At 38.5% G+C, this 23344-nt stretch overlaps 1 protein-coding gene across 3 annotated transcripts in view; it reads left to right on the forward strand.

Annotated features, from left to right (window-relative positions):
* Nucleotides 1-10447: 10447 nt before the first annotated feature.
* edil3a (EGF-like repeats and discoidin I-like domains 3a) overlaps nt 10448-23344 on the forward strand; it is a 126852-nt gene continuing 113955 nt past the window's right edge. For all 3 annotated transcript variants that reach the window (XM_014414032.3, XM_014414033.3, XM_076890805.1), the window contains exon 1: nt 10448-10866. In XM_014414032.3, coding sequence (XP_014269518.1) covers nt 10803-10866 — 64 coding nt within the window. In that variant the 5' untranslated portion in view covers nt 10448-10802. The remainder of the gene's footprint in view (nt 10867-23344) is intronic.

Below are 23344 nucleotides of genomic sequence, written 5' to 3' on the forward strand. Positions count from 1 at the left end.
AAACAAAAAAACAACTTTCAAGGAAAGTATTTGGTACTCATTGGACAGTGCTCTGTTTTCTATTAAATTCATATCAAGACTCTAAAGCTTTGTGATACAAGGGCATTGGATTGTCAGATATTGTCCTTATAAATGTTGCTTTTAGTTTGGGATGAATAACAAAAAAAAAGAAATAACATTTTCCCTTTTTTGGATTAAGTCTGTTTTGTTTTATTTCCTATATAAATGAACAAAAATACAGCCACGTAAAAACAATGAAAAAAACCTACACATTTGCTTTTTCCATAGGATTTAAGAGGGTAAATAGCAGCCAGGTTTTGCTAATCAGATACCCTTGACTAACTGATCATCTCATGAGGACCTTTATATATTCAGAGGTTTTGGCACTTTCCTGATCTGGAGTATACAGGTGTGTGTTAACACAATGCCACAATCTTCCCAGGAGTGAACATCCCTCAAGGTCAGAAAGTGTAATGGTCAGAGCAATTCGAAAACACAGGAGCTACTCAGACTTTACAGGCCTCAGTTGGTATGTCAAATGTTAAAGTTCATGATGGATGTAACATTTGACAGACAAAAGACTGAACAAGTACAGTTTCTGTGTTTGGAAGGGTTAAGCCAGTCAAGTTTATTAAGTTTTTATATATAATACAATGAAAAACAACAGCTGTTAATATAATACAATCGATTAAAAATATAAAAGAAATCATGTCTAACAAGAACATGGCAGCACAGCTGAGGTTTGAAATATTGTGTCTGAAAAATACACAAAACATCTGAAACAATGTGCTCTGGACAGATGAGATCAAAGCGGAGATTATTGTCTGTAATGCACAGCACCACATTTGGATAACACCAAAACACAGCAAATCACTACAAACACCTAATACCAACTGTAAAGGACGGTGGTGGGGTGAGTATTCTCGAGCCAGATGTGAAGCTATCTGTCCAATAGCTAAAGTTTGGCCATTAATGAACAGTGAAGCCAAAGCACAGCAGCAAATTTACACCAGAATGACTGAATAAGAAAGAATCAGTATGCTGCAATGGCCCAGTCAAAGAGCTCAGCCCAACTGAAATACTGTGAAATGTCTGCAAATCTCAATGAACAGAGGCATAAGAGTAACATTCCTGTATGAGTTTACCAGAGACTGATAAACTCATACAGGAAATGGTTACATTAAGTTATTGCTGCTAAAGGTGGTTCTACAAGCTACTGACACAAGGGTGCATAAGTTTTCACAGGACTGCAAAACATTTTCTGAAAACTATTTTTTCACATGACTAGATTATACCACTTGTATATAATATAACTCAATACTCATTTAACATTATATTTTTACATTAACCTTTATTGCTGAAAGGCTTGAAAAAAACAATAAGATTGTGTTGCTTGATTTCAACTGAACTCCCTGCCACAAATAATTAAACAGTAAATTACCAGCAGACCTAGCTGCTGGTAATATGTGACTTTCAGTGACGTGCAGTTTGTCACTTTCCTTAAGTTATTCAACTCTGAAAAGAATATTTTCACACATGCAAGTGAGTAAACACTGTGATACTGTTGTTTACTCTCAGTAAGTGGAGGCTTGATGTTAAGTGTCACCTCTTGTTTATCCCTTTCATCTCCTCCGTTTCCACCCACTCAGTTACTGCATCATGGCTGCGATTTTGGAAAACAAGAAACAAAATTGTCAGAGGGCAAAACATTTACTTAATCTTTGAGTCAGGGATTTTAGATATCGCTGGTGGCTCGATGGTGAGGTTACTGTGGCACCATCACAGCAGGACACTTCTGTGTTTAAAGATCAAGGTTAGGTTTAGCCTGTGTGGAACTGTCCATCTGTGAACCCAGGTGCTCCGGTTTCATCCAAAAAGCCAAACTTTTTGGGTTAATAGTATAATCTATTGAAATAATGTGTGAAATTCAAACATTATTATCGTTGGATACAGCTGTTTACCCCTTAATATTAAGCTAAGTTAACTGGCTGTTTCTGATACCGGTTTCATTTTTATCCAACACAAATGATCATCTAATCTCACTGTTGCAAGGAGAGCACAGAAATATATATCTAACGGGCCAAAAGGTCTGCTTTTTAAAATACTTTTAGGGTGAACTGGCCTGTCAGGCTTCATGTATGTTTGTTTGAGCCAATAAGATCATGACATTATGTGTATTATGTAAATGCACTACACAGAGATACAGTAGAGACAGGGTAGCGGCTAATTTTGCTTTAACAGGGTGTTTTGTTGTCTGTGGCTGTTTCATTGCACTTTAAATACAAAACATTGCCAAATATGTAATCCACAAACACTTTTTGCAACAACCAGTAGACACGTTAGCACTGGCTCTTTCAATTTCCAAATGTCTTTTTCCAGCTTCTGGGTGTCTGTAAATACTTTCTATGGTTCCAGTGGAACAGAGGCTGTAAGTAACCTCCGTAAATGGTTTTATAAGCAGTTCACTGAAGCATGATGTCTCCTTACCTGAAAGCCCTTTTCATTATCCTTCACATATTACCACTGATACAATTTATTTTCAGGCATTTGCGGCATAGGCTGCTGATTCTCTCAACTGAGGCTACTTCTCACGCTCTTCAGAAAGATCGAGTGGCCTGTGTTCTCAAGATGAACTATAACTTTATATCTATAGGAAATCTCACATTAGCAAACTTTTCTAGACTTTTGGTTTTTCTTTTTTGTTTGGTTTCATCTGAGAACATTTTGAGTTGCACGTCTAGGTTGAGGCTAGAAGGGCAAACAAAGGCCAGTTTTTACTGCTCGTAAAACAACTTCAAACAGGATTTATGATCAGAGCAGCTTTTAATGAGTTTTGTCAAACAGCAAAGCATACTCATCAAGAATAACTAAATATATCACCCCGTTTCATAAGGCATTGCAAAAGAGAGAATTCATTTATAATAAACACACATTCGTTGATACTTTTAAAGATTCTTCTCAGCCTTTACCTTTTAGTGTGAGTTCTGCTGTTTCTGGTTGTTACGGGTAAACAGCTAAAGGGCTACAGGAGGGAAGAATGGGTAGGGATTTGGACATGATGGTAGGCAATGTGTGTTTACTCGAGATGATCACGGAACTGGAGGAGTCGGGTGGGAGGATTTGGTCATAACTCAGACTGTTACATTATAAATCCTGCTGTCTCATGCAGGCAAAGAGCGTATTGATTTTTGCACAAGAAATATAGTCCAGGTTGTTTGCCTTTGTTGATATGCAGCATTGTGGTGTGGAAAATGAGTTGCAGAGGTCTTGTGGGGGGTGTGATCGCACACATTGACGTGAATAACCACCCCTCAGCATAATCATGCATTTGTGTTTTCAATTCTGGTTCTTTGGTACATTTGTTTCAGTTGAGTAAGTCAGGTGTGCAATGTGTGCTTACACGGTTGGCCCAAAGTGCTCCTATAACTGTATCTTTGCATATTTCAGCTGCGTTTCTCAATTCTTTGCATTATCAGGGGCTTGCTCATATTTCTGTGTTCATGAGAAAATCTGAAATGTGTCAATACTGCAGTCCTAAACTTTTTGAGACAACCCTCATCTTTTCATATTTTGCTTGGAAAATCAGAGATAGGTGCAGCGGTTTAATGAAATGTGCAAACATACATGGAAAAACTAAGCGGAGAAAACCAAACCTTTGTAGAATTCTAACAAAGCTGAAAGTTTGGCACGACCAACTTTTTTTTTCAACTGAGCCTGAACTCTTAGTCAAGGTTTCTTGTCATTTATTTACGTAGTCTCAAGGAACAGCTCTCCAAGCTTCTTGAAGGACGCTCCAAAGCTCTTTGAATGTTGTCTCTCTTTTGTTCTTTTCTCTCTCGAGTTGATCCCACACTACTTCAGTAATGTTGATGTCTGCGCTTTTTTGTAAGCTACTGTGTGCTTTTTTTTTATCAAGCTATTTCGGATTGTTGTCATACTGAAAAATGAGGGAAACTGTCAATCAGATACTTTCCATATAGTATTGTATTGATCAGAATCTGATGCTACTTTTCTGCATTCATAATTACATCAATTTCTTACAAGATCTCCAACACCATTGGTTGAAATGCAGCCACAAATCGTGACAGAGCCTCCACCGTGTTTCACAGATAGCCGTAGACACTCAGTGTCACTTGCGTCAATTTGAACCACAATTTCCAAATAAAACCAGTTGTCACTGATTTTCAGTCCAGTTCTTGTGTGCTTTAGCATACAGTCTTTACTACCTGTTTCCCTAGAGAATGGTTTCTTCACAGCCTCCTTTCTATTGAAATAATTACTCATGAGATTTCAGCAAACAGTAGACTGATCAACTGTTGCACCGATGTAACTTCCTTCTAGGACGCAAAATATAGAGGAAATGAAGGGTGGTTCAAGACTTTTGCACAGTACTGTACCTTTAAATAAAACATTTTTGAAACAGAATTCTGAAAATCTGGAAAAAGTCCAACAAAAACAATTTAATCTGTTCAAACTTGTTCCTCCACACTTCGGAAGCCAAATACGTTTGCTTCTCACACCCTGCAATTTTTATCACCCACTAAAACTTAAAAATCAAAGGATTTTAAGTTTTTCTTAAAGGTCATAATAATAGCACCAGAAAATTCTGTTTTTATAACATCATTAGTGTATTCAATTTAGTTCCCCACAACTTTTTCACGTTTGTGTGTCCAACATTTTGAGAAAACCACTGTGATAAAGGAACTGTTGTTAAGAAGACAAAGAATATTTGATCAGTCTGGGTTTTTAACCTCCTTTTTTAACATCAAAAAATTGGTGATTATCATCTTGATGGTGACAGTGGTTGTGTCTCTGTTTCAGGCAGTGATTGTTGTGAATTAGAGGTTTAAAACTGCTGCTGTTGTGATTTGCTGCCATATAAATAAAACTGAATTGAACAATGACAATAACTTGTGAGAAGGAAAGTTTAGGATATTGCAACATCAGTGTGTTACTACATCAGTGTAACAAAGCCTACCTAAATATTATGATTTTCAGCCATAGTTTAGAAAAGAAATATAGGTTTCTGAATGAGGGGAGTCAGGCCAGTGTTTCAGTCATCCACCAGATTGTTGCCTTGGACATAGTCATGGTGGAAATAGATGGGGCAGGGTGCGCTGTGGCAAATGTTTCTTTTAGTTGGGGTGAGTAATGGAAAATGTTTCTTGTAAGGCGATGTATTATCGTTCTTTCACTCTAAAAATCACAGGGTAACTGGGCTGCATTGCAAAAGAACAAAATGTATCATATTAAATATTGTTGAGTGCAACAACAAGACAAAGGGGTTCTGTTTCCTCATCATTTACAGTTAAAATAGTGGAACTGTCTACTGACATAAAAGTGGCTAATATTGAGTATCACAATCACAGCTTAATTAATCACCTCACTCATTCATTTGTAGTTTCAGCACTCCGTGTATTTGCAGCTGAAAAAGTATAATAATAAGCACAATGAGAAAGAGAAGGAAAGTATGCTTGTGCCAGTGGTATCAGGAGTGAGGGACTAGAAGAAGAGAGGAAAGAGAAACAGAGAAGCCTGCTGGGGGAACATAACTCCGCTCTGTCCCAGTGCTGAGAGAGGAAAGAAAAAGAAGACACAATGCAATATTCTCTTTGGAATTAATACACTGTCTCTTCTGCAAGAGCATCTAATTTAGTGTTACTTGCCTTCCTCACAGTCTCAAGCTGCCCCTCGCTCTGTGTCTCTGCCACTTTCTTCATCCATCTCCTTTACTATCTCGCCGTTTCCATACTGCTCCATGCCATAACCATCCTCCCACCCACCCCTCACCCCGCAACATCCACCACCTCTTTCACTTCCCTGCCTCTCATTCTCTTCTTCTCTGCCTTAGGCCTTTGTTAGACTGTCTTTGTGGCAAGTGCAGAAAAAGAGAGACGGGGGCCTTGAACACAAGTCAAGCAGTTTGAATGGGAAAAGGATGGCAGAAGAAACTGGAGAAATGGGAGATGAGAGAGGGACCGAGTGGATATGAAAAACCGCTCGCCTCCTGTGAGAGACTGAATGAAAAGGAAAGGGAGCATGCTAATGAAAAGACAGACAGGCAAGGACGAAAAAAGTGGTTATCTGTAGTTTTAAGAAAGTTAACCTCATTAAAATTGTGCTAAGAGAAATGCTGAGGGCATACCAGATAATAAATTCTCATGCTAATAGTACATGCTTGGTCAAAATTCATAGATTTTTTATCTATTAAGTTCCAATTCAAAAGGATTTCTGCATCCTAAAGGTGCTACAGCTGCCTCTCCAACTGAATAAAAGCAAAAACTCTGTATGCCCCAAATGAAACATTGCTGGAAGAGAAATAGTGAACACCCGTCTTCAGCTCTTAGTTTTTTTTCTAGAAATGAAAACATGGAACTCGTTTTAGTGGCTAAAACAAAAACAGCAGTAAATGAGTCAAATATGAGAAGGTCACTTTGTTTTCCAGCCCGTTGCTCACCCTAAATGGGTCCCCACGGTCTAAATGAGGATGGATGCGAGCTGAAGACATTTCACTGATCTGTGCTCTGTGTTTCGACAAGCCGAGGGAAAGACAAGGGCAAAGGAGGCAAACGGAGTTGAGTTTGAAGAAGGACTGACCATGTCTAGGTTTAGATATGCGAGTGTGAAGGATTTACAGAATACACTTGTGGCTGCTGTGATCTGTTTCTAAGCTGTGAGAGGACACTGGGAGGAGGTCAAGAGGTCGGTACTTAGCGTGGAGATTTAGCAGCGAGCCCTGGTGCCAGTGGACAATCTTCTTTGATCTTCTCTTTGTTACTCAATTCTTTTACTTTTTCCTACAGGGCATACACAAAACTAATGATGCGTTTAATGATCGCAGATGCATGCTTTTTAGTCAGATGTTAAAGTTTTATATTTTTTAGATGACATATTTTGTTTTTCTGACTACAAATAAAGGCTTTACCTCACACATTTTACCGATACCTTTATTTATAATGATATTATCAGTGCAAAAGCATGAAATCTATAGTCAAAGATTGAGAGGACGGGATGTGATCTTGGAGGGCTGGATGGACAGGTACTATTTTAAAGGGACCAGTGCAGTGCTTTGTAGCACTTTGTAGCAATATAAAATAGAAGTGGATCCTGTGTTTTTCATATGTAGGAATGTCCATTATTGGAGTTGTGCTTCGCTAGACCTGTGCCATTTCCTAAACCTAATTTATGGTCCTGCAAATATGTCTGTCTGCATACACATTTACGTGTGCAAAGTGAGGTGCAGTCCTCCAAAATCCCAAATGCACATTGCTGGACACACAGATGACCTATGCCTATTGATTGACCTGAATAGGAAAGGGCGTAGCAGTGGAGTTTGCCAGGAGTGGGAGAACTTTAAAAAAAATCTTCAAAGATCAAATATCACAACATAACTTTGCTCTTCTCTGCAGCTGGCAGACAGACCACCAACAGCACAGGCAAGAGTAGCCAACAGTCTGGTTGTACCACATATTTTGTACACTGCTTTCATCGAAAACAAACACTGCAGGTACACTGTCAGCCTGCTACTGCCCCCAGACTGCCTTCATGTTACCTCCGCTTAAGCATAAAATAAGCATTACAACCACATGTTTTACCAGATGTCTGCAATCACAAAATGTTCTTGTCTAGAACAATAAAGACATTGACTTTGGTCATAAAACAACTAAATTTAGTTTGTTTGCCTGCTTGGTTGCAGTCAGAGTTGCTGCTGTGTTGTGTTGTTCTGGAGCCATCTCAGCAGGGTGAAGCAGTTTGCAGGATGTAGGTTGAACTATGGGTCGTTCAGTCTTTACTGTCAACATTGATGGTTGCACAGCAGTATTCTGTAGTGTTGCTCTTGTAAGGCAAACAGAGCTCAAAGGGTAGGCACCTGACTGTGGCCCTTGCTCCAGTGTAAGCGAGGTTGAATGGTACCTGGTGATTTTAGTTAATATTGACTTTCCTGCTTGTTCAGAGTGAAGGAAGAAAACTTAGGCAACATTAGGCAAAAGTGAACAAAGTGAAGAAAATACAGAAGAAAGTTTGTGAGCTGTTATAGACAAGTCTTGTAGGATTATGTGAAAGAACTCCACACAAAATAATTCAACACAGGGACATGAAAAATAAAGAACAAAGATAACAACCAACGAGGAGAAAAAAGGAACTAGGACTCCAGTATCATACTGAAGTCTGTAACACAGCATGGGGTCTCCTTGTTGCTGGACTTACTGATATATCCTTCTAAAGACAGAGTTAGGTGCTGTTACATGGGCAGGTTTGATATTATCATAGCACAAACCGCACCTTTCCCCTTCAATATAATCAGAACTAAAGAAAAAGGCAAATAGAACAATGAGCAGGACAATTTAACAAATTCACATCTGTTAACCAATGTGTCCTTAACACAATGACTAGACAGCATCAACAGTTGTTCTAATTTAATTTTATGATCACAATTACAGCTAAGGAACATCAGCAGCCACTGGATAATTTTTTTTAGGGATGTGTCGCATCCCTTCTTTGCCTTCTTTGCCCTTGTCAGTGGATTCATGAAAACCAATGCTTTTTTAAATATAATGGTACGCAGATGTTCCAACATGATCATACTTTGAGGGAGAGGGATGTGCTATTCCACCAAGTATTACGTGCAATGGAGACAAGTCTGGAAATCTGACACAGTGGGAGGTGCTCTTTGGAATAGAGGGCAGCTTCTCATTATCATGATAGCAGACTTTACTGTGGCCACTGTGGATGATTTATTAGTCTTGACCAAGTGCATACAGTTATAGGTCTCTATCTACATTAAACCATAAGACACCTGATATCTTTCATGATTCATAATGAGGAGCCTGAAAGCATCTCAAGGTCAGACTGTTGGGTAAAGACATCGACTTAAAGTCAGAGTCCTGCTACTTTTCTTTCTTTCGTTCTGGAAACTTCTCTCTCAGATGTGCAGAAATGGCAATGGTCACAAATATGGAATGAAACAGTGCATTTATTCATGGATCAGTTATTCGTGTAAGGAGAACATGTCATTGTAATGTCTGCAGCCAGTATGCTCTTGCTATTGCAGAAAATGTCTTTAAATACTATTATTATTTCTTAGAAAACAGATCAAAAATGTTATTGAGGAGTAAGATAGCTATGTTGAACAAATATATGGGGGGAGTTGGTCGGGGCCCATAATCACAGTTCTCACCATGAGTTAATCAGTGTCAGTTTATAATTGGCAAAGTGCAATTGTCACATTAATTTAACTCAACCCAGATTCATGAAAATCCAATCAGAGGTGGGCGAAATATCACACGTGGCACAAAGGAACAATCAGTGTGGTGCCACCGTCTTGAGAAATAATCTAATTTTGAGAATGTCACACCCCAGTGAGACACCTGTATACGTTCAGTATGCATAAACAGTCTGCACACGCTGTGAAAAAGCATGGATGCGTTATTGTAGGTTACTTATTAAAGTTTATGTTTCAGTAAGATCTTCAGTTGAAGGATGGAAATGGCTTGTAAACTGGAAACTCACTGTAAGCAGGGAAGTTGTGGTTTGTGTAAATTAATATGCGTTAATTAGATGTTCGTTAAACTCTGTTTCAGAGATGCTGTTCAGTCAGTGCCATCTTTTCCTCTCTCCTAGAAACAACAGGAGAATCTACAAAATGAAAATTGTTCATAGAACATTACGGCCAGTATCCTAATGCGATAAAGAATTTTCCAATTTAATCTTTTTGTTGAGGATACTAAAACTCATCAAGGCTTTCCAGAAAAATACTTTTGAAACTACTAAATTAATTGCTGAGCATCCAACTTCCGGAGGCTTAAAAAACAGAAATCTGAGAGTGAAATAAGGAGTTTGGGAGAGGCTGATTATGCGCAATTTAAATTTCTAGCAAGTTCTGACTTTTGGAAGAATTATTTTAAAGCTCTCTCTCTATTATTTATTTTTTTTCGGGCGGTGGGAGTGGGAGGAGGAAGAGTTTGCTCCACCAATAAAGCCTACCATGAAGCATCCTCCGAGTGACCAAAGGACCAAAGTGACTGTGGTCCAAGCTGTATAACGTTTTGACTGTGTGACTGCACCTTTAAAACAATAAAAAAAATAGTAAGGAAATTAAAAAAAACCCCAAACTTATTTATCCTTTAAAAAATAGCTTTATAACTTAATTTTTAATATTTCTAAAAATAACTTTATAAATACAACTAACTGCGTAAACAGGCATTGGCTTAAACTCTACATGACATGATATCAGAAAGAGAGAGAGAATTAAAAATAAGAAAATAAAAGTCGGCGAAAAACATGGTACTATTTGTTTTTTTTTTAATTCTAATTATTATTTATTTATTTATTTGAATACACGAGACATCAAATGAAGCGCAGTTCAAATTAAAAGTCATCACTTCTAGTTTTATTTTGTATGTGTGTAGCGGAAGTGATAATTCTTCTGACTCTGGGAGGTTTGACAGTAGTCGTCCGGCAGCACCGAGTGAGCGCACACGTCGCTCTCTCCACTACATCGCACCACTGCGGTAGGAGCGCGGAGGCAGCAGCAGAGGAGTGCCCGGCAGGCACAGTCCACTTGTTCCTGCAGGACAAAATCCAGGTGGCGAGTCTCTCACTCTGTCTCTCTGTGTCTCCCTCTCTGTCGACTTTATCACAGCGCAAGACTTTACCTGAGAGGACATAGTCATATAGCAACAGCTCTCAGGGTAACCCTCACAGTCCAGCCGGAGCAAAGGAAGGAGAAGTTTGGGCTATTGCCACGCGATTTTACCCACAGCTCCGTAACCTTGGAAGTCGGACCTGATTATTGTGAGAGGATGGGACCGCTACTCCTTTCCGTCGCCCTGTGCTTGAGCGCCGCTGTCCCACAGCGTGTGAAAGGTGAGCGGAACAAGTGACAGGCAAAAATAATCATTGTCACATTTTATTTTATTTTATTTTCTTTTTCCCCACACAAATAGTTCTTTAGCGTGGGAGCATCACCGAACAGGGGATCTATCAGAATCCTTTGGCATATTTACATATTCTACTGAAAGTGACAAAGTGCTGGTGATTATTCAAAGAGGATCGTGGGGAGTGGGGGTATCCCACATGAACGGTTCAACACTGTATTGTTCGCGGGAAACGGAGCAATCTCGGCACGTTTTTTTTTTTTTTAAATCCGTGCACGACTCGTTAGTTAATTGGTTTGATTGTGTTCAGAGGAGACCTGTTTGAGTATACAAGCGGCCGATTGTGTATTTTATCTGTGTGTAATTGCTCTTTGATAAAGGGCCACATGAGACTGCGCACAATTAAGGCAAATGTGCACAGCTCCAGTGTTTCGTGCGCCCTCACAGTGACCATCTTCAGCTGCTTGCTTGGCTTATGTGCGAAGCTTACATGGGGTAAAAGAAGCTGAGGGTCCAGGTTTAGCTCTCGTTAATTAATGCAGAGGGACAAAGGCATCTTTCTCCCCTTATTTTCCCTTTTTTTAATAACCAATATAAAAAGAAGAAAAAAAACGGAATAGAAAGATTTCTTGCGTGGTGACTAGACAAATCTAGAGGTGATATATATCCTGTAATAGTTGCCTTATCATTATTAACCAGCGCAATATTACAAGTAGGGTAAATGGACATTGAAGTCTAATGTAGGGTCTTACCAAAACATGTCACACTGCTTTATGCAGAGAGAAAACTGCTGAAAGCTTATAGATTAACCTGACTCCCTGAATCACCGTTCCCATCATTTACATCCTCCCCCCTTTTGCCCTTCCTGTCCTCTGGTGATGGGGATGTTTAAGCTTTTGGCCGCTATATATTTTCCACCATCAGTGCAGAGCCGTACCTGTGGGATACAAACATATATATATATATATATTTTTGATAAAGAAAACAGGGTAGTCCTGATAGAAGTGGGTCATGCCATTGTCCCTGTCTCTGTTCATTTAGCAACACGCTTGCCTCAGGAGTCACACATGTCAGACAGACCTCAGTCTCTACACCGGGAGTGTGCCCCAAGCAGAGTTTCTAAGGCTCCCTAAGCCTCACAGTGTCAACTCACAGTCAGCTGTTACAAGACATAATACTCCCTGGTAGGCTGGCATAATGAATGTACAGGAAGAGCAGAGAGCCGTGGTGCCGCGGGTCGACTTGTTTCAAGGCTCAGTGAGTTAAAAATAAACCCCGGACTAGTCCCTCAATTAATCATATCCCAGTTAAAAATTGTGCTATTGTAAAGGGATTTATTTTTTTTGTCCATCTGCTTCAAAAATGAGTTAAGCTGTAACCTTAGTCACAAAAGGGAGCTTGTTAGAGGAGGAAATGGAGGTTAATCGACAGTGTTAACGTTTCATCTGTGTTTGAACAACAGCCATAGTCATATTGGTCAGCCTGGCAGCTATATTTGCAACCGAACCCCTTCGTCACCGTTGCTGTCAGTCTGACATGTTTAAAAAATCCACAGTCAGATTAAAAGGGACACGAAAGCATTCAGCTGTCATGAAGAAAGTGGCAGAAAAAAATGTCTTGTGATTATTAGAAATCTCTTTGTGTTGCCTTGAAGATACGGTTTACTTACCTTTTGTCATTGCTCAAAGACAGCAGGTGTCTTCTGAGATAGCGGCTAACAAACACTGCATGGAGGATGTCACAGGGTGCCTCTGTCCACTGAAACAAATTGATGGGGTAGAAAGATTCGCCTTCAGGTAAAACAGACTGCATTGTTCCATGTCAGCGTGCAATACATCACCTCCTCTCTTTGGTTACTGGGGCTGACTCTCACACATTGTTTGGGGTCCTGCCTGTCTGTCTGGACAAAGCACATGACTGCACCCGTGGGTTCTGTGGATGGATATGTAAGACGCTTTTGTGCTTTGTTTGGAGTGTCAGCCTTAATGAGTTTTATGCATCTTAATTTTAGCCCCAGTCTTGTGATAAGGACTTCACAATTAGAGGCTTTTAGTCGAATGGACAGCCATCTGGAGTGGCAGTGTGATTGTTTGCTATTGGTGAGCCATGATTAGTGTTAATATTGTTGACTGCTGTTCATTTAAGCCAAAGATTGCACTTGTTTAACGCAGTTGAAGAAGTCAAACAATACACTAATGTAGAAATATTGCAATTTTGCGAATGTTGGCAGCTTTAAATTGCTCATCATGCTCAATATGATGTAGGTTTGAGAGGTTGGGAGGCTTACTGAAGGGCAGCAGAAGTTTTGTTTAGCTGAGAGAAATTGAGCTTCTGCTTCCAAACAGTTGGATGGATATAAATGAGATATACCGACTTGATAGATAAATCTATCAAGGCTGATTTGATAGATTTATCTGAAAGGTCAACACATTTACTGGCAGCTGAGGTTATGGTTGATGTACCAATGAATTTTAATAAGAATGACATGTGACCTACACTGCTCTGCAAAAGTAAAGAGCCACCCCTCATTTCTGTATATAAAATGGGAAAACACTACAAATATACATGGCAATACAGTATATAAGGCAAGAGTTTGTGCAATCCTAATGAGGTTAAAAAACCAATATTTGGTACGACCCAATTATTCTTCAACACTGCCGCAACTCTCTTAGGCAAGCTTCCCTGTCATTTCTTTAAGCAGTCTTCAGGAAAAGTTCTCTGGGGTTCTTAAAGAACATTCAGAGCTCTTCTTTGGATGTTGGCTGCTTTTGTTCTGTTCTCTATCAAGATGATCCCACTTGCTTCAATAAGGTCTGGGCTCTGGGGAGACCGATCCATGACTGATAGTCTTTAACTGTGTTTTTCTATCCAGGTATGCTTTAAATGCATTGACCTTGTACTGGGAACCATTTTCATGCTGGAAAATGAAGTTGTTGCCAATTACATGCTTTCCAGATGGTATTGCATAATGGATCAAATCGAATCGCACATTTTTGCCTTCATAATTCCATCAAGTTTGAGAAGATGCTCAATAGCACTGAATGTAAAGCATCCCAAAACCTCACCAGAGCCTCCGTTGTGTTTTACAGATGACTGTAGAAACTGTTGTACCTCTCTCCTGATGATTTTCAGTACAATTTGTGTGTAATTTGGCATACCTGTAGAAACCTGGAGAGATCCATCCATCCATCCATCCATCCATCCTCTTCTGCTTATACCACAGGGCTAGAGGGCCAGGAGAGCTATTTAGAAAATAAATAAATAAAAGAGAGTCTAGCTCCTTGGGAGCAAAATATGAAGAAATAAGCCTTTTGCACATTACTGTAGCTCTACAGTGCTGTGCACTAGATGTGCAAAGATAGTGTGCTGAAGAAATGAAAGCCTTTTAAAAGAAGATGTATTTGTTTCCTTGCCACAAAAGAGGAAATAAATAACAGCAAAAACAAAATTTTTTACTCTGACTCAGAATTTTGGTCCATCTCTATTATATCTTTAATAAAATGGAGCTTTTGTTTGCAGACATTTAAATGGATATAATGCATATTAATTGTACAGATTTATCCAAACCTCATTACCTTTACTGGCCACTAAAGGTTATGGTTGATGTATGACTGACTTTTAATAACAATAACTGGCGACCTACCTCTACAGTGCTCTTCAATCCGGTTTTAAATGGCACAGTCCTTAATCAGTGGAGAGAGGTCAGACTTCTGTCAAATCAGCAGCCATGATTAGCAACGGATTCCAAGCAACTCATTGGACAACAACCCCTGCACAAGAAAATGCAACATAGAATATCAAAACATAGAACTAAGTGATGTAGTGCCAGCGCTGCTGTTTTTTTGTGGAACTTAATAGGGATATTTGTTGTCAGTGCAGATGTTCACTAATCCTTTTTATATTTGAAGGAGACTTCATTTGTCTGTCATGCTGACAAGGTGATGCATACAATGCTATTTGTCTTTGCCATCTCAGTTCTCCTGCCTACATTTCATGCTTGACTTATATGGAGGGCACTGGAGTGATGGTTATCAAGGTTGCAAGGACATATGAAGAGGAAACGCTTACCAAAGAGCTTTAATGCAGCCTTGAGAAGAAAATAGCAGCATGGTGGTAAAAGACGTATTTTAGTCAATGCAAACTTTCAGACAGGAAAAAAATGGATGTTTCATAGTTATTTTATAACATTTTGTGGTTTTGTTTGATTTAGAGTTCTGTGCAAAAGTCTTGAGCTGCCCCTCATTTCTTTATATTTAGCTTCCAGGTTCCCAGACTTTCTTGTCATTAAAGTGGTTTTGAGAAGTCGTCACTCTTGGATGAGTGACGAAACATTTCCCAGGCTGTTCATCTATGTCCAGATGAACAGAATCATCTTTTTGGGAGTTTTTTACCTGGATGATTGAGCATGCATCAAGACATCTCGAGAAATAGTTCTCCAGATTTTTTTGTTTTGTTTTTAAGAGTTTTTCTTTTACACATTGGCTGCCTTTTTACCCAGTTCTTGTACTTGACCATTTTCAGAGAAAGGTTTTTTCCCCTTTGATAAGCCTCTTAAAACTGAACTATGATTCATTCAAGCATAAAAAGGGCAACAATGGACCAATATTATGCCTGCACATAACACACAAGTTAGCAAAGAACCAATTTTAAATAGTATTTTTAGAGACTTGGGTAATAGCAGTCTGTTGCAGAATCACAGAAATTGTTCTCATTTCTTAAGCTGCGAAAATGCCAAAGATAACACAGCCTTGACAGATATAAAGTTGTATTTTTCCCCCAACAGGGTGATTCGCAAAGAGGGGAAAACTTGCTTATATTAGCACTGTGTGCAGTGCATTCTCAAAAAAGTGGTTTAGACCTGCTTTTCAGTCAGTGGTGTTGGGGATCTTGTCAAAACTGGTGTAATTATGAATGAGGAGAAATACCATCAGGTTTTTATTTGACCATGCAATACTGGAAAACCCCTGATTTTTAATGGTGGGCAATGTGACCTCAAAATTAGATTATGACACTTTGAGAAAATTTATGATATTTCTGACAAAAAAGACATTTGGAGCATTTTATCGATGCTTCGGGCAGCAGCAAATGAAAGACATTTTCCATCCTTCTTTTCCAATGAGCTACTGTCATTGAGGACACACTTCCTGATTTGAAGTGTGAATCTATTTTATAAAAATAAGGTGCTACCAGCAGTGTGGTGCCAGAGAGACACAAGATGTGTGGAATGTAAGCACAAAAGTAACCCAGGGAGTGTAGTTTAACAATAAATAAAGTACCAAATTATTAATATTATTACATTATAAATATGAGCCATATTTTTGCTGTTGAGTCTTGGCTCATGCTTTAAGCCCTGTTTTGCCACCTTGTAAACACATCAATAATTGAATGGGTTGAACATCATTAGCTGCCTGTACTGTATGTCTTCCTTCGTAGCCTGGACAATGTGTGTGTTTTTTTCCTCGAGTCATGAAACACATTTGTTCTTCCCACCTTTGGCAGGAACAATTTTCCTTGCATATTTTGCTGAGTGCTGTGCTTTGTTGGAGGTTGCTGAAGTAGTTTTAGTTTTGGCTGACTTGTGGCTGTTGCTGTCAGTTATGCCTGGGCTTCTCTGCTTGCATGCATTGGGGAACACAAAGGCATGGGGATGCTACAACATCGTCAGTGTAAAAATATCATGTAAAAATTTATACCAAACAGTCAAAGCTAATCCTCACAAATGATATGATATGGCACAGCCCTAATAATGGTTCCATTTTCCAGCATGACAATGATCTCAGACACACTGCCAATACAGCAAAAGCAAAGCTGGATAGGAAAACAGACAATGGAACACTATCGGTCATAGACTGGCCTCCCCAGAGCACGGACCTCAACATTACTCCAACAATGTGGGATCACCCTGACAGAGAACAGAACAAAAGGCAACACCCCAAGAGAATTCAGGCTATGTTGAAAAATAAAGGCGGTCCTACCAAAAATGGACTTTCAGGCTTGTTAGGATTGTCGAAACTCTCTTTCCCCTTATATACTGTGGTTTCCATTTATGTTTGCACATATTTTAGTAAGTCATCCAACTATTTCCCATTTCCTTGCACATTAGAAAAAAACTAAAAAACTGAGGTGCCTCAAGACTTTTGCAGTAATGGTACAATAATCATGTGACCGTCACTGAAACACTGAAAATTATCGTGTTTGAAGCCCAGTTCTGTATCCTCAAGGTGACTTTTGCTTAACTCTGCATTTGGCAGTGAGTGAAAAGGAAGAATTCTTCAAGGCATCAAAGAGACAAAAGATAAACACAAAGACTGATCACCAGTAAAAATAGCAATTTTCACACAATAGCTTGTCTGTTTTCCCATAGACCTTAACTCAAAGGTGATGTTTCTCTTCACAAAACTATGGAAATGTTGATTCTGTATTTCCCCAAACAGTGTTAAAGTTCTATCACTGACTAAAGGCAATATATAACATTATGACAGCTGACTTAAGCTGTGGCGTTCTTAGCAAAGTGTTAATGTCAGGAAAAAAAGCAGGAAGAGCCCCGTAGCTTGAGTAAAAAGATTATACAAATTCTTCATTTGTAGTGTGAGTTATCGTTGAGTGTACATTCATTTTTCAGCTAAGAACATGCAGCGGCCTGTCCCTTTCATAGCTTGAGTATTAACAAGACCACATGCTGGGTTTAAGTAATCCCACTGGGTCACAATTAATGTTTCAACTCTTGGAGGCACAAGAAGACTCACTGCATGTGATGCAAAAAAAGTTGCAGGTAATAACTTCAAATATATGCACTTTAACAAGTGGACCTGCATGTTTGAAATCGTTAAAGGGTATAGTGGATCACTTCAAAGTGACACATGTGACACAATAACAATTTTAGCTCAATTATGCTGTTTTCATAATGCTTCAAACCAAAATTATAAATGAAAATGACATTTCTTTTTGATTACTTGATTTTCCTCCTTACAGCAGACAATTCAGTATCTCTGCTAGTACTAAACCTTACTGCCAGTGGATGGTTGTTAGTGGTGGAACGGTGGTCGCACAACGTAGTTTGATGATAAAGTATTAAAGCATGCAGAAGTGGAACGCTGAAGGTTCAAAACACTTTTGATCTGTGTAACTCAATGAACAGCATTCTTCCCCCTGCAAATGCGATCTTACTTCACTGTTTTATTCATGTGTGACATTCAGAAGACATCACCTGTATGTAATTTAACACTAAAATTTGTATCCGCAATGCATTTTTGTGTGACTCACCAATAAATACGAAATGATTAATTTGAAAAAGCACCGCAGGCTAGTTTAAGTATAAAAAGATGGGAAAAAAAAATCTTTTTTCTGGCCCTTTTCCTGCAATGCTTCTTTTATTGGCACATAAATTCAGAAAAAAGCACAAATATCATAATTTTCTGTTCACTAAACTTATATGGAGTAATTTGCAGAAGCGCAGCTCCTCTTGTAAATGAGTAAATCTTTGCATTTTGATGGATAAAGGTCTGTCAGCATGAGGCAGAAAGGGGAAATAGGTTTTAAATGCGTAAAAGTGCCTTTTAGATTTGTTTATCGACACCACAGATGTGACTATTGTTAATAATATTAAAATATAAATAAAACAAATTTATGTCAGAGATGTATTCTGATACCTCTCAGTCATGGTACAGTATCATAACAAACTTGGATTTTTTTAAAAAATTCAAATTCTCAAGGTTCAGCTACCATTTTTTTAGGTTAAAAATCAGAGGTATACTGCAAAAAGAAAGGCCCTGGGGCCACAAGAAAAATATTAAAACCAAACTTTTCACAGATAAGGAAGCCTAACAAGGTAAACAATTGGTAACAGTCAAGTTGGATGAAAGGAAGATAAACCAGGGTATTTTTTGGCTGGAACGTTAAGAGTTTTCTTGTATATCGTTAAAATGTTTGTATCTATCTTTCTCTATATTATTTTAAGAATGTTGTTTTTATCAATAACTGCCTATGCAGATGTGTAGGTGTGCCAAGTGTAGGTGTGTGTGTGTGGGAAGAGGATAGGTATTTAGGAGGAGGGAGAAATGAAAAGCTTACTGACAAGTGTCAATGTGGATTGTAAGTGTATCCTCAGCCAAGCACAATTTCTATGCTCAGTGGGTGTGCCTGCTGAGTGCAAAGGACCCCCTGTATTTGACAGGGAGGTATCACACCAGTATCAGCATTCATTATTGGTTTTGGCCATGAGTGAAGACTTCACCTTTCCCCAACGGATCAATAGGAAGAATAAAGTATTTTGCATTAAGTGCAGAACTGCAGCAGCCGTTAAGTCTGATGAGATGTAAGCAGTTTCAGCTTGCTTAAGTTTTAGTGGTTGACAAACAAAGAATGTAACTCTTGCTTTTGTATGGGAGTATTAGACTCATTTACATCTCTCAAAAAGAGACAATTTCTGGTTGTATTAATTACAAATATGGTTAAACTGCTTCAGATGGAAGTGAAGCTGCTGTAGTTAAAATGAGATTGATTACTTTAGTCTTTGGTCTGATAAAGAACCCACCATATTCAGTCAGGCCAGTCTACTTACTTTAGTTTAGATGAGATTAAGTGCTTAAGCCACCTGTCCCAAGGAGATGATGCCTCCTGATTCTGTCCCAAGGACATACTTAAATGAAGAGTCCCAACTCAGTCTATATTAAAAAAAATCCTTGAATTATGTCTCTGTCTTTGATTGACAGTTATGATGCCATAAAACCTACAAGAAATAACTAGCACTCATGTAAATTAATTAAACACTGTAACTGTTTTGCAACATATAATTTATTTTAAAACTTCTTTGAGGTGTTTTCAGCTTTTTACACTTAAAGACTTGCCAGCTCTGTATTATACAGTATTTCAACTTACATTTGAGTATATTAGTACATGCACTGAATGTATTGTCTGTTTTTCTTTGTGTGTGTTTGTGTGTGTACAGAAGAGTTGGTTTTTGTGCTTGAAGCTTGGAGAGGTAACCCAGAAATGTCATCACACCAAGTCTAGGCAGCAATTCTGGCTGTTTTTCACAGTGTGGAAGTGCATCCATACTTCACTCATTTGGCAAAACACAAAACAACATGCATTTATTTATCGTGTGAGTCAGCCCGAGTTTACACTAAATTGCGCTGAATAGAAACAGGTGAGTGACTGAGAGGAAGCAGGATACGATCAGTCTGGATATGACAAGTTTCAACTGGAAGCCTTTGCTTTAAACATTTTTTTTTTCAGAAGAGCAATTTTAGGTAACGACATAATGTATATGTTATCCATTTTGAAGATAAGTGCAGTTTTTTTTTTAAGTGCAACATTTTCCATCCAGATGTTTTAGATTACCGTTGGGGTTTGTAGTACCAGCCACGGGTAGAAAGAGGGAGAAAAAATAGAGCTGAGAGCCAGGATGAAAATTCCCTTTAACATGATGTTCATCGAACAGAAACCACTCCTGCCCGAAAATCAAAGTGAGACATAGTCACAGTCAGTTGCCCTCACAAAAAGGGCAAAGGTTGCAACAATTTACACCAGATTTGTACTTTCAGGTACAAGTTTCTGATAACTTTTTTTGCTAGAGTCTCAATGCTCAACAACATGTCACAAGACAGCAATAGTTTCAGATGAGCTTCTCTTGTTTTTAGCTCAGTAATAAACCAAGGGCAAGCCAAATGTAGCAGTAACCACTTATTAAGGTCTTAACCCTGTATAGCACATAGTAAGTAGAAAGAAAATTGTGGTTTTATACTAAAATACCAACATTAAAATATTACTTGACACCACTGTGACCAGTTTGCATGCTTTAAATCAAACAGAACTGAATTGAATAAACACTCAATTTGATTTGTGAACAAAAAGTCAGTATTTCTTTCCACTTCCTAACTTTTGCTTAATGTGGAGAATCCAACTGTTCACCTGTTCTCGATCCACTCGTGTTTTTCATTCTCATTGAAGGCTAGAGCCATTCCCAGCCCGTACGATATACAGTAGATACATAAATTGTTAAAGATAATCTGAGAATCTGTTTTCAGATATTATTACTAAGATATTATTTTCAAATTTTGTGTCATGCGAGATACTAATAACAGCTCGAGCTGATTCAAGTTTGGTGAAAGGTCAAGGTCAAAATCAGCAAAAACTCCATGAGTATCTAAATTGGCTAAGCATTTGAGCTAAACCTTCATTGTTAGCACCCAAAGTCAAAGTTGACCTTGAAAAAATCTCCAAGTAGTATATCAGACGAAAGGGCACGAAGAGAGCTGTACAACACATTTTTTCTTTTGTTTTTTCAATACAGTGCCCTACAAGGTTACATTAATTTTACAGTTTTTACAGTTTAAAGATTTCAGCCTATTCTGCTTCAGCCCAACTATTTTTGTATGTAATACTTAAAGGTCATGGGTCAAAGGTCAGGGTCATGTCAATTGGGAAAAAGGTTTAGTTTCCATATTACCAAAACGAACATCAGCGTAAAACATTAAAGTTTTAGTGCAGCCCTTGCTTTTGAATTGTGCTCTTTGGGTTTTTGTTAATGGAACAAAGTGTAACAATGTCTGAAACCAAGACCAAATCTGTGGTATAAATGTTGTAACCGAACTGCTGTTGAGATGTCATTTCATTACTAACAGAGACACTGATGGAACCACACCAGAATTTATTTAGTGCTTTTCTGGTCACGGTGATCACTCAGAGTGCTTTAGGCCAGAAGCTGTGTTTCACCACAGCCTCATACAACAATTTATTCTATAAACTTTAAGCACTTTATCTACTGCTCAGCCAATTCAGCTCTCATAGTCCTGTGGGAGCCCAAGAAGGAATGCTCGCGTTGTGAGGCAACAATGCTAACCATTGCACCACCATGATGCCCAAGTGGGGTAGACACAGAAAAAACAAGGCAATTATGTAACAGACACATCATTACTTCACACTTCATAGCAGAGTAACAGTAGTCTGCTTCATTTTCAGATTTAGCTAACTACTGGGACACAATTGGTATGTTGGCAAAGTTGTTACAGTTACATAGTTTAACTGTACCTCTCTGCAGCTGTTTTTCTAAAATTAAAACTGTTTACAGCATGTGTGGAAATACAGGATGATAAGCGGCTGCCAGAATGTGTAGATGTAATGATATGCATTGATATTATCCATATGCTTGTTGCTACACAAGCTGGCCATGTGGTCTTTAAAACGTGCTTGCCTGTTTGAATACAGATGTTTTTTAACCATTTTTCCTTTAACGTTTGTGAATTCAGTCAATTAATCAATCAGTTTTACAGAAACCACAGAATAAATGTTCTCAGTGATAAACAAGACCACTGAGTTATACAAGAACCATTAAATTGTTTGTTTTCACTTTCTCCATATTTTATAAAGAAGAAAAAGTGTGTCATTTATAGCATAGTCATTTATAGCATAGTCAAGCGTTACAACACTGGTGTTGTCATGTTTAATTTTATGCCTCTTTTAGGACTTCTCACATTCTAGAGAAAGCAATCAGAGGAAGCAGACAGGAAGAAATGAAACAAATGTCAGCCTATGCTTAATGTATGAACTGTTCAGCTTTCAAGCTGTTACTTCCCTCTTATTTAGTTTAGTTTTCATATTGTATACCCAACCTAATTCTAACTTGCATTATTAACCATGTTTGATATCGTCCTATTTTATCTACTTTGCTTCTGAAACAGACCTTTGTACAACTCACCACTGTTTGAGGCACATGAAATATTTACAACTTTGATCTCTCTAACCTGTTCACTTGTCCTAGGTGGGTGTGCTCTATTGCAGATTCTGCCAGTGTATTGTGACTAAGCTTGAAATCTTGTTCTGCACCGAGTGTTGAACCTGTGAAGAGTGTGACAGATTAAATTAGCAACTGAAAAGTTCAAAGTTTAAATTGCAGTGTGTATTTTTAACTGTGTTCAGTGCACTGAAGGAGAGTCTTTGTGGGATATTGCACTCTCACTCTTGCTGTCTTCCTCTCTTGCATACACAAACTCTAGAAGTTATAATTATACACATAGAAGCATAGTTCTTTAGTTGTTGCTGCATTTCGTTGGAGATGTGGTTGGATAATAGGAATAATGCTATCGACTGGACACTAGCAGCGTCTAGTACATGTGTTTATCTGTCTGTGTCACATGCTGTTCGGTTACAAAGATGTGTTATCTTTTAAAGATGTGTGCTAAGGCAAAGACAAAATAAAATCACTGAAAAGTGAATACAGCATTTTACGTCGAAGCTCAGTAATCACCCTTGACTGTACATCATCACTCACACTGAGCCTTTTCTTGCTTGACACTGAATCTCTAAGTAAGTAGTGCCTGCTACATGAAATTCACTGACCAAGGGGTAAGCAGGATGAAAAAAAATTCAATTTGTCAAGGCCTGCCCTTTCCGTTGCACACAATGCACAGCTTAGGCCTTCGGGTGTGAAGTATGAAGGGAACAAGAATCAGAAGATATTTTTCAAG

The sequence above is a fragment of the Maylandia zebra genome, linkage group LG12 (assembly GCF_041146795.1).
Source record: "Maylandia zebra isolate NMK-2024a linkage group LG12, Mzebra_GT3a, whole genome shotgun sequence".
Classification (NCBI taxonomy): domain Eukaryota; kingdom Metazoa; phylum Chordata; class Actinopteri; order Cichliformes; family Cichlidae; genus Maylandia; species Maylandia zebra.